This window comes from Indicator indicator, chromosome 4, assembly GCF_027791375.1.
Source record: "Indicator indicator isolate 239-I01 chromosome 4, UM_Iind_1.1, whole genome shotgun sequence".
In the NCBI taxonomy this organism is placed as follows: Eukaryota; Metazoa; Chordata; class Aves; order Piciformes; family Indicatoridae; genus Indicator; species Indicator indicator.
The window spans coordinates 6,460,062-6,477,437 of record NC_072013.1 but is presented as its reverse complement, the minus strand read 5'-3'; the positions used below and the strand labels follow the sequence as shown (position 1 = coordinate 6,477,437).

The window sequence follows — 17,376 nt, the reverse complement described above, 5'->3', positions numbered from 1 at the left end:
CACACTCAATGAAGCTGCTTAGTTTTTCTACTTTATTCATTGTAACTCAATTATGTCAATTACATCTCTTCCTCTATGCTTCTAGCACTTTCTTGCTGCATCTGGTCATCTTGATTAGGCCTGAGGAGGTAGGGCAGTGGAATAGAAACACCACTGACAGGTATACACTTTGCTATTTACGTGTGTTGCTTACAGAAAGCTTCCTGCCTCCCTCACTCTTCACCCTAGAAAATTGAGAAGTCTTCCATTATAAAGAAATTACTGCTGGGATGTTTGTGGTTTTTTTTTTTTTTTTGTTTGTTTGTTTGTTTGTTTGTTTGTTTGCTTGGTTTGGTTTGGGGTTTGTTTTGGTTTTTTTCATTGTAATGGAGCATTTTTTCCCACAACTGTTACCTGCTTTCTTGTAGTAAGCTGCAGTAAACAGGAAAGATTTGTGCATAGCAAGCAAAATGTAGATAGAAAGACTTAAGATATGCTTAGATGGCTGTGTCAAATTTATTTTGAGGTTATAAGACTTTTTCTGTTTCAGTGACTTAAAAGCTCTGACTGGGTAGCTGTTGAGTGATGGAAAGACCCATGTAATTTTTGTCCTGTAATCTAAATAAGTAAAAGTTAAACATTTAAATAAGGCAACAGCTGTTCACTGTTGATGCAGATACAGACCAAAAATTCTTATATTGGTGTACTCCAGTGTGTATTAGCTTTGTTTCATACCATGTGGGTCAAGTTTGAACACCTCTTTCTCCAGCTGTTGATAGAAGTAGATAATATGCTAGTGTGAACTCTTGAGTGAAGATACAGAAAGCAGTTATTCTGGGATGTTTCAAACAAGATGGAGCTAATTATTCAGTACTTAATAATTACAAGGTAGTGTGAATTCACTTAGAAATCAAAGGTGTTTGTTCTTTCTTTTATTAAAGAAATTCCTCTAAAAGCAAGGAGCTCAGGAAGCATCAAAGCCATTGTCTCATCCATCCCCATGATGGAGAAGGGGGAATCTTCAGAAATGAGGCATGAGTGGTGACAAATCTCAATAGTCCTTGCTGGATTTTTTTTTTTTTTTGACATTCAGAATAAAATCCTTGGAAATGGCTATTAAAGGAGGTGAATTTCTCTATAGTTATATTATTAAGAACCTATATGTCATTTGGAAAAACTTAAGTAAGAAAGATGACAAGACTGCACTGTAATGAAAATCAAAACTCAAATACACACCACAAAGATTTAACATTACTAGCAGAAGGAAGATCTTAAGATCTTGCTTATTGTTGAAGGCACATACAGCTGTGGTCAAAAATGGATGCTAGAGCACTTAATATGGGAAGGTATTCTATCAGTCAAGAGCCTTCACCTGAAATACAGTGTGTTGCACAGCTCAATGTCTGAAAGAAGTTCTCCTGAAGGAGAGAGGTTTGAGGAGGAGCAATAAAATGAGTAGAAGGTTTCTCCTATGAAGCCATTGGGAGGACCAAGACTTTAGTTACTTTGGAAAGAAAAGGCAAATACTGAGCCTTTAGAAAGCAGAAGCACTGCAAAGCAAGTAGGAAAGTAGAGAACTCGTGGTCTCTCTTGTAGTAGAAAAATCAAGAGACAAGTTAATGAAATTGAATTTGAGTTACATTTAGACTGAATCATTCTATTCTGTGCTCAGAATCTGAGGAGATTCAGAGATGAGGGTGGAACTTAAAGGGCACACTGTCCTCACATCTGCATCTCTTAACAGCTTTTTTTTCTTTATGCAGAAGTACCTGGTATTGTCTGGTGTTGGAGGGTGTTACAAAGGAGAGGCTTCTGGTCTCATCCCATCTAAGATAATGAGAGGATAGAAAATGGCTTCCATGCATGGAAAAAATGCATTAGAATGTGATAAGTGTCTTTGAGAGAGAGCATCCTTTCCTGAGAGAATTAGATTAGAAAGCAGTGAGAGATGTTACCAATGAGCCTGTTGCTTTCTCAGTAGCTGTCCTTCAGTGCTGAAGATTTGCCATATGAGGGACTGAAATACCTTCTGGTCCTGTTACTTGTGGACAAGATACTCTGAAATAATTTTATCAGCTAAGTGAGCTTTGCTGTTACCTTCAGTGGCATTGTCAGATATTACTGTTAAACTCCAAGCAATTTACTGTCAACAAGCTGTTAAGCAGCTATCTTCTGGTCAGTAATGTTTTCCAGTGTATGAGAATCTTAAGTCTTGTCTCTGGTATTTAGATGCTGTCTCTTGGTTTGGAGCCTAAGCACTGAAGTCCAGAGTCCCTCAAAGCACTTTTGGTATTTGTAAAGCTTACAGATGAAAGGGAAATAAGCAGGTAGTTCTGAAATTTGCCCTGTACATCACTTTGTTTTGCATAAAAGAGAGATTTGGTTGTACAGGAGATTTCTCTCTACTTTTTTGTCACTCAGACTTCAAAAAGTTTCTTGGCCTAAATGATGGGCTTGGAAGGAGCTAAAAATGACCTGGAATTCTTAATAGAAACATTGTCCTGAGAGCCTGGAAATACCTAAAAATGTATGTATGCACAGGAACAGATATGCATACATGTATATATCTCTTTATTTATGCACATATATGCAGAACTCCAGCCAGAGTGTAGGCAGAGGGGCAGTCTGGCTACCTCAATTCATTGTGTCAAGCCAGTGCTGCCTCAGATGCAGCAGAAATACCATGTTTTTCAACCTACCCCTAAGGTCTGACCAAGTCTTTGCTGCTCCACCCCCATACTTTGCATTTTGGTAACATTTTCCTAGCAAAGAAAGATGCCATTTGGACAGTCAGTACATGGTGTACTCAGAGCAAGGTAGGCAGGAGGAGGGACAAGGCAAAGGGGGAGATACTAGCTTTATTTTGAGACATGGAGGTTACTGGTGAGGAAAAAAAGTGAAGATACATTGTGCAAAAAATATTGTGGCTTCACTAGAGCAATAGATTGCTTCTGAACAAAAGCTGACATGATACACTTTCCCAATTGTTTTTGCTGTTTTTTCAGTGGCAAAGCATCTGATAATAACTAGGCATTCAAGGATCAAGGCAGCTTTTTGTCTTGGAGAGGAAGGTGAATTTTTGATAAAATGTTGCTTTGGTCCTGTAATCATGCATGGAACAAATGGTCACTTACATAGCAAGTGTCCTAGTGTCCTTCTGTAGCCCAATGTGGATCATAGATGGATGAGTGTTGGGGAGAAATTTTCCCAGTGGAATGAGTTACGATGTATTGAATGAGTTACGATGTGTTCATCTCTCCACAATCATTTCTTTCTGCCAGGACAGTGGATTTCAACCTGTGGTTCAGAAGGCTGATGTCTTGCTAGTAGGATTCAGTTCCATGGAAGGTTGCATCTTCACTGGAAATTTCAGAAGCCTACAAGATAGGAGGAAAAAATAGAAAGGTGAGAAAATACCATTAGACCTTCCAAACATCTGTTTCTGCAGTTGAAATAGCTATGGATTGCTGCAGTATTTTTTCCCCTGCTCTACTGGGAAGTCAGTCTTTTTTTTTTTTTTTTTTTCTTCCAACCTGGTCATTGTCATATAGTTGGAATCTTTCCCTTCCTCCCCATTGATGTTTACCTGATTAGATCTGGTATGGAAGTGCAAGGCTCTGGTAAATGAACCCTCCTGTGTCATCCCTTGTTACATAACCTCAATGCTGAAGAGCTTGTTTAGATGCTCAACACAGTGTTGCAAACGTAGGTTGACACTTCATGCCCAAGTACTCCCTAGGCCTAACTATTTAAACGGAAAGAAAGTAGTAGGCAACTTTGAGGGCAGGGAGCTGGCACTAAGGCATGTCTCCAGCACACTGGCAGAGTGATTTAGTAGGGCCTTTTCTATAACTTAAGGAGTGATCACATAGCAGAAGTATGCATTTAAAAATAGTGCTACAAACATTGCATGCAGATTGTGTAAGAAGATTTTTCTCTTGCTATGGTCTGGGTTACTTTAATTTCAAAAGACATAATCTGATGTAGTTCAGTGCTGGGATGCAAAACATACTTGAAAAAGTAGTGGGCAATTGTTCAACAACTGCACATAAAAGACTTCTCAGAAAAGAGCTTACATAATTTTAAAATTAATAAGGCTAATAGGGGTCACGAATTTGTTCACTTTAAAGCAGTAATAAATTCCAAATCATATACAACTATGGATATCTAGAAGGAGCCGAGAGGTACGCTACTAATGCTGGCCATGAGCATGCTGCTAGTTCACAGAATCTGAAGCCCTTCTGGACAACTGCTGGTGACCTCCACAGCTGTTGTTTAGGCCTGCTGTGTGCTCAGCTCAAGGTACCAGCCCACTCAAGGCCCTGAGGCATAAGGCAGCACCCTGCCAGCTCTTTCACTGCTCAGCCTCATAAGGGGCAGTGCCTGTCTTGGACAGATGGAAATATTTAGTGTTGCTGTCTGTGCTGGGGGGATGGTCAGGACCCAGAAGCTGGTGCCAAAAGGCAGGATTCCTGAGATGCGGTGGGAGGGTGTACCTCTTGCAGCTAGGAAGGATGAGGGCCATAGCAGGTTGGACTTCATCCCAGACATATTTTATTGCCGAAAAGAAAGTTGTGAACAGTTCCCAAAAGATAACAGCTGTGTCTGTGTTGAATCCCAGCAGTACATGCCAAAAAAACCCCAACCTATAGTGTGCACAGCTGTGTTGCACAGGACATCCTGTCTTACCACAATCCGGATCACTTTTAGAGCTGTGCCTTGAGCTGTTCCCTAAAATGGGGATGGCAGCCAAGTGGTAGATAGAGGCTTTCTCTTCCCCATGGTCTGCAAGCACAATCCTTTCAGAAGGCCATGGTGGGACAAAACAGCTATTGCATCAGTGATGTCTGTAATTAAGGCACTTTGCTGTAGGTGTGTAGCAGTTGTGGCGTGGATAGGCTTTATGCTTTTATACTTTGTGCTGTTTGTCTTTTTATTATTGAACATGTTGGAAGTGAATTCCTTTTTGGTTCCACCTTTTTGTTTAGGAGGGAGTGTGTGGTGTGTGTATAGCTGTAGTAGCTATAGTAAGGCACATGTGAAGGAAGGGCACCAAGGTGTGCTGACACCACCTAGGAGAACTGGTGTTTCTGTACTTCTTATTCATTTCAGTTCTTAAGCTTTTCCAGATATTTCCTAGAGCACAAGTCCTTATGAAAGAGCTGGGATTGTTCAGCCTGGAGAAAAGGAGGCTGAGGGGGAAGTTGGAGCAAGGAAGGGGACAGCCAATTTTCCCTGGTGGCAAGTGACAAGTCTAGAGGAAATGGATGCAAGCTGTGCCAGAGGGTGTTTAGGCTGGATATTAGGAAATAGTTTTTCATGGAAAGGGTTATCAAACACTGGAATAGGCTGCCTGGGGAAGTTGAGTGACCACCACTGCAGGTATTTAAATTGGGAGTGGACCTGGTACCTGGGGACATGGTTTAGTGGTGACCTTGCAGGGCTGGATTGAAAGTTGGACTAGATGATCTGGAAGGTCTCGTCCAGCCAAATATTTCGTGATTCTGAGCTGAAATAGTTCCTGATCTCCACTCACAGATTACTCTTTAATAAAAAAAGTAAACAAAGCAAAAGCCAGCCTTTCAGCTCTCAAAACAGATTTTCCCCCCTTGAAGTCTAACCAAAAGATCCCTTTGCTGAACACAAACTTCCATGACACGGAGTGTGAAGCTGAGCTGGGGCCCCTCCTTGCTGTGTCTGCTCAGAAGGCAAAACACCCATTAATTTGAAAATTAAGATTATGAAAAACTGGGAATGTGCTTTATGGTAGGGTAATGTATTTGTTCCTCCCCACAGGAGCCTCTGTACATGCTCAAAGAGCAGAGGATGGACGTCTCTCAAGGCACCCTTGCAGCCCTCTGAAATGTGTCCCCAGGCAGCAGGGTGCTGCTTCCACAGGGGGAAGCCGAAAGGGGCTTGCGCTCCTATGGAGCGGTGCTGCGGCTCCTCCCCGCTGCGGCCCTCCTCAGCGAGCGGCAGTTGGAGGCCTCGGGGTGGTTACCCGGGGCAGGGTCCTTCCAGACTCCATGCCCTCACAAACCAGGGTCTGGGGTGGCCATGGAGGCACTGCTGGGGCTGCTGGTACTGCTGGGCCTGGCGGGGTGCCCTGCTGCCCTCAGGGACCTTTCACCAGGGGGGCTGCGTGTCACTGCTACATGGGTGACGATGCCGCGGCAGCTGAGCCCCCGGGCCGCTACCAGCGCCCCGGCCGTCTCCTACTGGCTGGAGCTGGCGGGGCAGCCGCGGGTGCTGAGCCTGCGGCCCAGGCGGGGCCTGGTCTCCCGCCCCATCACCTTGGTCACTTATGGCCAGGACGGGGCCCGCTGGGAGGAGCACCCCTTCGTGCAGGACGACTGCTTCTACCAGGGCGAGGTGCGGGGAAGCCCCGGCTCCCTAGTGGCCCTCAGCACCTGCGGCAGGGGCCTCCATGGCGTTCTCTGGGTGGAGGGTGGCACCTACGAGATCGAGCCCATCCCCGATGATCCGTTGTACCGGCACCTCCTGCACCGCATGGAGGCGGCCTGCAGCCCCGTGGGCCCCACCTGTGGGCCGAACTTGGTGGGGATGCAGCACCAAAAGGCTTCGCTGCCCTGGTTCAAGGCCCCCGAGGTGGAGGAGGAGGAGACGCTGGAGGACTGGTGGACACACATCAGGTATGTGAAGATAGCAGTGGTCGTGGACTACGTGCGGTTTGTGAAGTCAGGCAGGAAGGAATCTGAAGTCTTGAGGCAAGTCCTAGAAATCATCAACATTGGGGACTCACTGTATAAACAGCTTTCTGTTCAGCTGTTTCTTGTCGGATTGGAGATCTGGACCAAAACCAACTTTATAAACATTACTGACTCTGCCCCGAAGACACTTAGTGATTTTAACAAATGGCGAAGGTCAGACCTGTCTCCACGAATGCCCCATGATACCGCTCACTTATTTGCCTTTCAGAGGTTTGGAAAGAACCTGGGGCTGGCTTATGTAGGGTCCATATGTGATAATCAGTGGTCATCAGCAATTTCTTCCTTCACTGATAGGAAATTGTCCTTGCTTGTTAACACATTTGTTCATGAGCTGGGCCATATTCTTGGGATGCAGCATGACGAAAAGAACTGTAAATGCAGACGAGAGAAATGCATTATGTATGAAAGCAGTGCCGACACTGATGCATTCAGTGACTGCAGTTACAAAGACTACTTTAACCAGCTTGCGCGTGATTCCAACTGCATTCGTCAGCCACCAGCACCTGGCACTTACTACACCATGAAGCGTGAATACTGTGGGAATAGGATAGTAGAAAGTGGAGAGCAATGTGACTGTGGTTCAGAGTCAGACTGCAGAAAGGATCCTTGTTGTCACCCAAACTGTATGTTTACTAAAGGTTCAGTCTGTGCTTCTGGAAAATGCTGTAAGAGCTGTCAGGTCCTTCCAGCAGGAACACTTTGCAGAGCTAGTACTGGTGACTGTGACCTGCCAGAGTATTGCAATGGGACTTCCCCTCAGTGCCTGCCAGATGTATACGTACAAGATGGAACCCCTTGCAAAGGTGGTTCTTACTGCTATCGAGGAAAATGCTCTTCCCACAGCAAGCAGTGCCAAGATCTCTTTGGCAAACAAGCCAGGCCTGCTCCTTTAGACTGCTTCAAAGCAGTGAATACTCAGGGTGACCGGTTTGGGAATTGTGGTATTCGTAACAATATCCATTTCACAAAATGCAGCATTGAGAACATCTTATGTGGCAGGATCCAGTGTGAAAACATACACAAGTTACCTGTCTTGCGGAACCATGTAACGCTAGTCCAAACCCCTGTTGGAGATAAAAAGTGTTGGGGTTTTGACTATCATGTAGGGATGCCAATAGCTGACATGGGAGCTGTGGAAGATGGCACACCATGTGGTAGGGATATGCTTTGTATCAATAGGACGTGTACCAGTGTATCACTGCTGAACTACGACTGTAATGTGACAAAGTGTCATGGCAGAGGAGTGTGTAACAACCGTAAGAACTGTCATTGCTGGTATGGATGGGATCCTCCATATTGTGAACAGGAAGGATTTGGAGGTAGCATTGACAGTGGACCTCCTCCACCCAGGGAGATTTTTCAGACAGAAAAAATAGTAAAAATACTACTGAGTCTTGTTTTCCCCTTTATCCTTTGTGTAACCCTTATCATATGTTACAAACAAGAAATAGTGGGATGGTTTAGGAAGAAAAAGGTCCAAATCCACCTAAGGTAGTTGTTTCAAATACTAGAAGCACCAGCAGTTCCTAAAGGAGAACTCCAACTGGTGCATCAAAATCAACCACAAAGCAGTTGCCAAAGACCAACAAGCAGCAGTTTTGGATGCTCTTAGTGATACCTCTCTTGAGCAAAGCCAACTGAAAATTCATCGGAATAATTCAACACATTCTCAATAGTTCTAATCTCATGTGGTATCATTAAATGTGGAGTAAATGTTACCTTGTTTATTTTAAGTTAATAAATGCAGGCAGTAAGGCATGCTGTTCTTTGCACCTTGAGCTCTTAAACTGAAGTAGGTAGGTAAGCAATAGGTATAGCTTTTATGCTTCATATCAACAGTTTACAAATGCAAACTTCTTAAGAAAAGTGTAAGTTATTTGCTCCGTTTTCCTCCTTCCTCCCAAGCTTTCCTCAGTTCAGGAAGAGAGATGTTTCTGAACATCTTGCTTCTGTCCTTTATTAATAGCCACAAACAAAAAATTGCTCCATTTAATTCACATCTGTAGCAACACAAGCAGGCAAGAAACAGGTATTGCAAGAAACAGGTATTGCAGGGTGTCTGTGGCATGAGCCCTTCCAAACTGTTTCCAGGGAATAGCCCTTCAGGAGGGAGGTACACCAGAGGGAACAGGGTCTTCATTTTGTGAGACAGTGAGGTGTTATTCAGATCATGCTGGTAGGTGTATTTCTGACCCAACAGATGCACATCAAGAGTGTAGTGACACCAAAACAGACATTTTGCAAGAGCAAATTGTCTTTATTTTCTGGAAACTTTCCAGTGCTATGTATTGTCTCTAAGAAGAGTAGTCTGTGAAGCTGCACAAGTTACCTGGATTTCTAAAACACTTGGAACTATTCTGCAAGTGCAGTCATTCTCACCTCGAATTTCTGCAATATTTGATAGATGCTTTAGCTAATTATCTCATAGAGTCTTCATTTTGTGATTGCTTCTTAAGCTATTGTCCTTGCAGCTCTACTTAGTGCCACACAGAAACATTGTATTTTTAATTTTTTTTAAACTCAAGATCATAAAATGCATCTAACTTATGAGAAAAAGAGGAGGGATGTGGAAATACCATTCAATAAGTGGGTTTTTTTTTAATATAATAGCAATTACTAGATCTTCCAAGCAGATCAGCACAAATGGAAGGCTGGAGTCCAGATTTACAGTGAAAACTTTAAAGGACAGGTGTTTCTGAGTTGAGGGCTATATAATGCACCTGTCTATTACCAAGAGAATTACTTGTAGCTGGAAAGCAAAAGACCGTGTTTTTAGCCAGCATACTGTAAAGGCAGGATAAGTACCCCAACACTTGCAATATTTGGGAGAAAAGATGTGGGTGGCCACAAATGGTGATACTAAACTGCCTCCCAAGTATGACATTTATGTTTTTAGAATACCCATTTTTCTGTGTACGCTTTTTAAAAAAATGTGTTCTGCATCCAAAAAGGTCTGGTTACATTGGGGTTGGATGTAAAATAAAAAGGATCTGATGTGCAGTTCTTTGCGGCTTTTTGGCTAAAGCAGATGGGCCCTTAAGCGGGGCCTGGCAAAGGTGCTGTGTGGGAGCAGGTGCTTCTGGGCAGGAGGACGCAGTGTTGTCCACCCAGGCAGGCAGGGAGGGCTCCCGCCGCTGCGGTGAGAGCCCGTCAGAGGGCATTCGGGGACAAGAGGGAGAAGTCCTGTACCGCAGCCCGAAGGATGTACCGCTGTCTGGACGCGTACTGACACCGCTTCCGACGGCACTGCCGCGGTGGGCGACTGAGGACCGGGCCCCGCGGGCACGAGCCAGTGCTGGACCCCGGTGCTCCTCCCGGGGTGCCCGCGGCGATCCGGGGACGCTGGCTGGCGGCGCAGCCCTATAGCCGGGCGGCGCGGCGGGCCTCGAACTACAACTCCCAGTGCTCCGCGGAGCGGCGCGGCCCTCCGGCGGCGGCGGCGGCGGCCGAAGAAACGAAAGAGGCTGCTCCGGGAGCTGACTTCACCTTCAGGCCGCAGCATGAACGGCAGCGTGGCGGGCGGCTTTTCGGAGGAGCTCATCAGCCTCACTCGCAGACCTTCAGGTACGGCGGAGGCGGCCGCTCCTCGCCGGGCCCTCGGCGCCTCCCGGGATGGGGCAGCCGCGCCGAGGCCTGCGGGAAGGCCGGAGTGAGACCGCTGCGGCTGGTGGTGGGGGCTGGTGGGGGACACCTTAGAAGACTCTGGGGTGGTGGCGGGAGGGTCCATGCGGTGAGGACGACGAGCACAGTGCTCCATGCCAGGCGCTGGAGCGGCAGCCTGGAGGCTCCTGGCGCCAGCGGCCTCTCCTGCCGTGGGGAAAGCCCGTGACCGGCGTAGCGGGAGAGCTGGCGGGGTCAGGCTTTGTCTTGGTGGGAGCAGCGGCTGCACTGCTGTCTCGGGTGGAACAACTCGCACCTGGTTTTCCCAGGAGCTGTCATCTCCAGAGCAGCTCCCGCTGCTTTCGAGCTGCAGGTGCTTTGCACTCAGCCGTGTTGGATACCCAAAATCAAGGGGTCTTTTGGAAAGCGTCAGGGCCAGTGTCCACAGGTCGTGATACTACCCGGTAGCGTCAGCTTTGCATTAACTGTTCGAGGTAGCATTAAGAGAGGGCGTCGGGGTGGTGAGTGAGAGGAATGCAGACTGGAAGTGAAAGGGAGCAGGGCAGTCTGTGGGGTACGTTTTTGACTTTGCTTTCCCTGCCGCAGCAGCCTGTGCTCTCATGGAAGCCTGCAGACACCTGTCTGCCCTTGTATTATTACAGGCTTTATGATGCAGTTCAAGAAGTGTGCTCTTTATCTGGAATTTTGACTGCAACTTTTTAAAGTAGGTCTGGCGCTAAACATCTCTGGCAAAAGTCTGCTGAGGAGGTGAACCTATTTACAGTGGCCAAGCAGTGTGTGTATGTCTCGTTCAAATTTCCTTCTGAACTACTAGGCCAAAAATAGGGAGAAAAATGGTTTTATGGAAAGCTAACTAACTTAATCAGTTCAGTTTCCAGTATTACTTAATCTCTCTTAATCCTGCCAGTCATGATTATCTTAATGCCTTTTTGAGGAACTTTTTAAATTTCAAGGGAGTAAATAAGGCATACAGGGAAGGTCAGAAGTTTAGCCCAGAACCTGAGTTTAAAGCCCTGCCATTCCACTTCGGGTAGCTTGCAGACCTGGGATTTTGTGCCATGTGCTCTCTTCTTCCCTTTACTCCTTTTCTATTGGTTGTGCTGTGTCTCCTTCTATGGCTGCGTGAACTGGAAGAGTGAGCTCAAGAAGTGGTGGAGGGGAGATATTTTTAGCCAGTGGAAGTTTAAGTTCTGGAAAGGAAACTTACAGAGTGGAAGTTTAAGTTCTGGAAAGGAAAGTCAAAATGAAAAGCCCTGAGAATACTTAGTCAAGCATGAACCTCCTGCCTTTGTGTCACAAAGATCTGCTCTGATCTCATGTTGCCTCTGCCTATGAAAGCTGTGACTTTTGATTAGTTTCCAATCATAAGTGAAAAGTTGTAAAATGTATACTTTTATCATTCATATATATATATATTTGAGGTGTTTTATATATGTGAGAGCGATTCAATGTATTCTGAAACTCTGATTACTTCTTTCTGGCTTTTTAATAAGTGTTGATTAAACCTTGCACTTTCTGTGGTATTGATTCCCCCTGTTCCCAGACTATTTGCTTCAGGTTTGTGGATTTAAAAAAAAAAAAAAAAATTGGCAATTTTTAGTTTTAATTTCCATCAAAAGGTGATGCTGTGCACAATTGTCCCTTCCTGAAACAGATATTACTCTGGCTGGAATGTCAGTGTTTCTTCAAACTGCTGCTGCTTCCATTTTCTTCATTTATCTGAAGCTGCCAGGAAGGGGATAAAAAAAAAGGTGGGGCAAGGTTGCTGTTAATATTTCTTTACTTCCCAGCTGTGGATGTACACTTAAAATAGCATGACTCATCTTGTACATCCTTTGATCTATGTCTGATTTAAAGTGCTGCTTCCCAGCAGGCACAAGGTGGGTTTACTTTCATTTGCAACTCTCTTTCTAGAAGTTTCTAGTCACAGCTTTGAGAGAAAGTAAGAAAGAAAGAGAAAATATATCAGTCAGCCTGGCTGAATGTGGGGAGAATTTGCCTTCAGCTGTTCTTGACAGTAGGTTTTGGATGACTGGTTTATATCAGAAGGAGAAAAGGGTTAGTTTTGGTTTTGGTTTTTCCCTCTATTTACTTGGATTTTATATTTGGATTTAATTTTTTTTCCCCATTGACTTTCTTTTTTATTGCAAGCCATTTCTTAGGGAATCTTTTCCATCCCTTGTCACTTACCATTATTTGTAGAGAAACTGCCTGTGCAATGGGGAAAGTGCTGTTGCAACCTGTGGTTTTCCAGATTCGAAATTCAGTTTGTTCTTCTGAATTTCAGTGAAACAAGAAGCCTTAATCTTTAATTGCACTTTAATCCAGCAGGTGATTCCAGCTAGAGATTCATAGTTGAGGTTTGCTTTAAAGAGCACTATGAAACATAACAAAAATGTGAAGTGAGCATCAATTCTCTTTAATGTATGTGTATTCCTTTGCATTTAGCTTTAAATCTCATAACTTTGTCTCTATTTCCTGTCATGTTTTAAATTCTTGAAGCAATTATACACCATTTGAAGTAGTTGCATCTAAACTCATCTTATTCTTGGAGGTTAGGGATGCCAGTTCCAGCTCCTGAGATGGGAAAGGGGAGCCCTCTGAGCTGTAGGTGCCCTTTTGCTGGTCACACACTTCCACTTGCCTCTTTCCTCATCTGTAGGCAGGATCTAATGCTCTTTGCCTTTCCTCACTGTTTTCCGGCTCATGAAATTCTTGCTCAAAGGTAATGATTTACTATAGCCTCCTGTGCAACGCATAATGCATGCTTTCCTTTCCTTTCATGCTGTGCTGAAGAGGTGTATTCCTGCTGAGGGCTGAATCAGCACTCCAAAAATAATGACATGTCCCTCTGTTCCCCAACACCCACCTGAAAACAGCTCATGGATACTTTAAGGAATGAAGCATCTCCACCCTCAGGCATTCAGGGTCTCTCCTCTGCTTTGAAGACTAGTTTAATGAGAATAACTTTTCTAGTGATGATTGGAAAAAAATGATGCGGGTTTGTGCGCTGTGAGTTTTAGTGTGGTGGAGAGACAGGACAACATGGCGGGTTAGAGTTCCCAACAACAGCAAGATTGTCTGGAGCTTTGAGCGTTTTCTCATCACCTTTCTCTTTGGCTTACCTAAGGGCTGGGCTTCAACATCGTTGGTGGGACAGATCGGCAGTACATTCCCAACGACAACAGCATCTATGTCAGCTGGATCAAAAAGGATGGGCCAGCTTACCTTGATGGCCGCTTACGAGAAGGAGATAAAATTTTAGCGGTAAGCCCTTTCTTCTGTCGCCCTGTGTGTTCTTGAAATGCTGTGGTCAATGATGTGATATGAGATGCAGGTTTGCCACTGTAGTCCACAGAGAGGAAGGATGTGATGAATGCAATTAGATGATGCTGAACAACTCCATGGAGGAGCTGTCCTGGTGCCCTAAGGGAGAGATTTGAGTACCAGGTAGATGAGTGCCTGTAGATATGGGCTCATCGCCTCTGCCTTCTTGATTTGTCTCAGAAGCACTCTTTTTGTGCTGCATTTTTATTTCTTCTGTGACTTGCTTCCCTATGGTTTTAGGATCCATCAGACCTCTTGCTCATAATGAACTGTCATTTGCACATATGTAAATAAAGATCTTCCACCTCTAAATTTTGATCTTTTGACTACTAGTTCGTGATTAATGATCCTTTTGCTCAGGGGATTTTTAGGCTATATAACTTCTAGGCCTTAAAACTCTTCGCTTCAGCTTACCAGGAATAATACAGACTGCTTCTTTTCTAAAAGTGTTTCAAAGTGTCAGCAGGTTCAGTCCTGCTGGTTCTTCAGACAGCTGGCAATCATAGAAGATAATATGCTTTACAAAGTGATGAGTGAAGAGGTAGCCTCTCCTATTGCGATCTGATATTTTAAATACTCCTTAATTTTATTTTATACTTTTGCTGTGTTCCACATGTAATTTTTATTGCTTCTGTAGAGAACCTTGCACTAGTCAGAGCCTATTACTGATCCAGAAAATGATACTAAGTTAAATGCAGAATATTATCCTATCTTTTCTTGACACTTTAATATTTACATGTATTTGAGGAGTCTAAATATCAAGAGAAGGGAGGCACTGTATGTGATCTCATGGGATACAATTAGGGGTAATGAGGATGTAAAAGAAAAATTACAGTGAGTATCATGAGATAGTGAATGAAGTCAAATAGGTTATAAAACCTTCTGCCATGAGATACTAATTTAAATGAGCAAAAAACCTAACACTTTCAAGTGGATGCCAATATATATGTGAGTCCTTTTTTGTTTTGTTTTGCTACATCAATAAGCTTTTAAATATATGTTTACAACACTTTCAGACAGAAAGATTTCAAAAGCAATCCAGTAGAGGGAACAGTGTGGGAAAGAGACTCATAATCATTTTGCTGTAGCTGCTCTTTTATTTTCATTAGCAATCAGAATTATGCCTTTGCTTTGTTTCCAGTGAAGCAATAGCATAAGAAGCTGCTACTGACACAACTGCCTTCTCATATTCTGATTTTGCTTCTAGGTAGCTTTCTTCATTACCTCTGTGTTTTTGCTGGGAGTTTCTCGTCTTACCTGTCAAAATACAAAAATAATCTGTAATATGAATGGATGAACATGGATCTTGATAATTATAGTAGACTTCTCCAAATACAGAATTTTGTGAAAGAGGAAGACTTTTATCCCCTTCCTGTGTTAGCCTGCATCTTTAAAAATTTGCTTTTTGCCTTCAGCAACTGGTTCTCCTTTTCCTTTTTTTGCTAGGTCAATGGCAAAGAGTTGAAGGATTTGCGGCACAAGGATGCTGTGGAACTGTTCAGGAATGCAGGCCATGACGTGTGCCTCAAAATTCAGCACAGGGTAGGTTATGTTTGGCTCAGTTTACACTGGTTTCTGTGATTCATAGCTCTCTCTTTCATGAGACTGAAAAATTCCATGTCCAGCTGCTCAGTGTGAACTATGCATGTAAAGATGTTGTTTGAACTATGGCCTTCTGTAGTTGACCAGAGCTGTAACCATCTATGCATTGTTTATAGCAGTATCACTGATGAGGTGAATTTGAAGTCCCTGAGTCTTTGTGTTGCTGGAGTATGGTATGTTTTCTCAAAGATCTCCTTTCTCAGTGGCAAAGGCTTGTATGTGATAACAGAATCTCAAGTTCTTTAGTTTTGTTTCAAGGGCTAACATTTTTCTGGAGACAGAACTCCTTTGTTGTTTCAGAGATCATCACTTGTGTTTGTGTTGAGATTTGCCTGCAGCTCACCACTGCAAGAAGGATGTTGAAGTGCTGGAGTGTGTCCAGAGAAGGGCAACAAAGCTAGTAAGGGATCTAGAAACAAGCCTTATGAGGAGTGACTGAGGGAACTGGGGTTGTTTAGGCTGGATAAAAGGAGTCTGAGGGTATACCTTCTCACTCTCCACAATTACCTGAAAGGAGGTTGTAGCAAAGTGGGGGTTGGTCTCTTCTTCCGAATAACAAACAATAAGACAAGAAGAAATGGCCTCAAATTGCATCATAAAACATTTCTATTGAATATTAGAAAAAATTTCTTCCCTGAAGGTGTTGTCAAGCATTGGATCAGGCTGCCCAGGGAAGTAGCTGAGTCACCATCTCTGAAGGTGTTTAAAAAATGTGCAGGTGTGGTCCAGAGGGACATGGTTTATTGATGGATTTGGCAGTGTTGGGTTATTGTTTGGACTCAATGATCTTAAGGGTCTTTTCCAACCAAAATGGTTCTATTATTCTATGAAACATGGGCTGCTGTAATTTAAATGTATTGGCACCATTTTGGATATAGAAATAAAGGAATCCTTAATCCACTGTTGTAATTTGAACACCCCTGGCTGGAATTGAAGTTGACAAAGGAAATACTCAGCCCAAAGCATGCTGAATGGGACAGGTGAATTGAGGTCTCTTTTCTACTCCTTTAGTAAAAGAGGAAATCTTCTGCACCAGTGTAGAGGCCAGGTAGGGAAACCAGAGAATTTGCTATGCCCTTCATCTGGTAAAGACACCAGGAAATGGTGTGGTGAGTACTCCAAGGGATGACTGGGTATGTGTTTATCCCTGCTCCAGCTGTTATGAGTCCTAGTTTACAAAGTGGCAGAGAAACATGAGGGTGCCTGGTGATGACTTGGGTACACTGCAGTAAAGCTCAGTTCCATCCAGAGCCGTTCTAACCCTCCCATACGTGGAGTGTACAGGTGCCTGGGGAGATGATTTTGCACATCTCTACAGAACCACCTGGTCCTGACACAGAACTGGGGGCTCTCCTGTGATGGGCTCTGACACAAATGTTCTTTTTCTCCCTTGTAGTTGCAGACACAAAATGGCCCTGTGGGTCATCGAAGTGATGATGGAGAATCAGGTGGGCTTCGCCTAGCAGCCATTCTTGTGCCAGGCCTGGCGCTTGCTGCAGCAGCAGTCTGGATCTTGCTGAGGCATCGGCAGCGGATGTGAAGAGTTCACATTTTGGATATCACTGCGTATTTTACACAGCTATGATGTAATTTAAAGATAGAGAATCAACAATCTTACCACAGACTGATGACAAAAAGGATCATTGCCTATCATAAAGCTGCTGCTGATGTTCTTTATTGATTTTGTTGCAGGGTGGATTTTTGAAGCAGAGAGGAAAAGTGGAAGGGAGATTGTCCATGTGTAGAGGAGGTTTTTCCATCCCCCTCTATTTTGCACCAGGAACTTTAAAACACATTCAGTTATTCCAAGTTTTAAGACGCAACTTTTGGTTAAAGGGAGTGGGGGGTTGAGGTGGTTTTAAATTCAAAGACATTTTCTAGAGACTTTGCCTTATTTCCACTGAATTTTTCTTGAAATTATTGATCCTTCTCTGAACCATGAGTAAAAGAGAAGCAATGCAGAGGGTATATTATTTTTTCCGTTGAATTTTTGTTGGTTGTTGCTAAATAAATGCCTTAAGAAGAATGTATAAAAGTGATTCTGTGGTTTCACAGATAAAATCATCAGCATAGCTGGTGATTTAACAGTAACATGCATTTAACAGTTCTGGAAAGA

The 17,376-nt window shown here is 43.8% G+C and overlaps 2 protein-coding genes across 2 annotated transcripts; both read left to right on the top strand.

Moving 5' to 3' along the window:
* The first annotated feature begins 6,036 nt into the window (after positions 1-6,036).
* On the top strand, positions 6,037-8,205 carry LOC128981430 (disintegrin and metalloproteinase domain-containing protein 21-like). Its single transcript, XM_054400219.1, has one exon. It carries the CDS (start codon positions 6,037-6,039, stop codon positions 8,203-8,205), a length of 2,169 nt encoding a protein of 722 aa, XP_054256194.1.
* Positions 8,206-10,210: 2,005 nt separating this feature from the next.
* Positions 10,211-16,984, top strand: SYNJ2BP (synaptojanin 2 binding protein). Its single transcript, XM_054400137.1, has 4 exons — positions 10,211-10,274; positions 13,462-13,598; positions 15,105-15,200; positions 16,657-16,984. Exons 1-4 carry the CDS (start codon positions 10,211-10,213, stop codon positions 16,798-16,800), a joined length of 441 nt encoding a protein of 146 aa, XP_054256112.1. The 3' UTR covers positions 16,801-16,984.
* Positions 16,985-17,376: the final 392 nt, after the last annotated feature.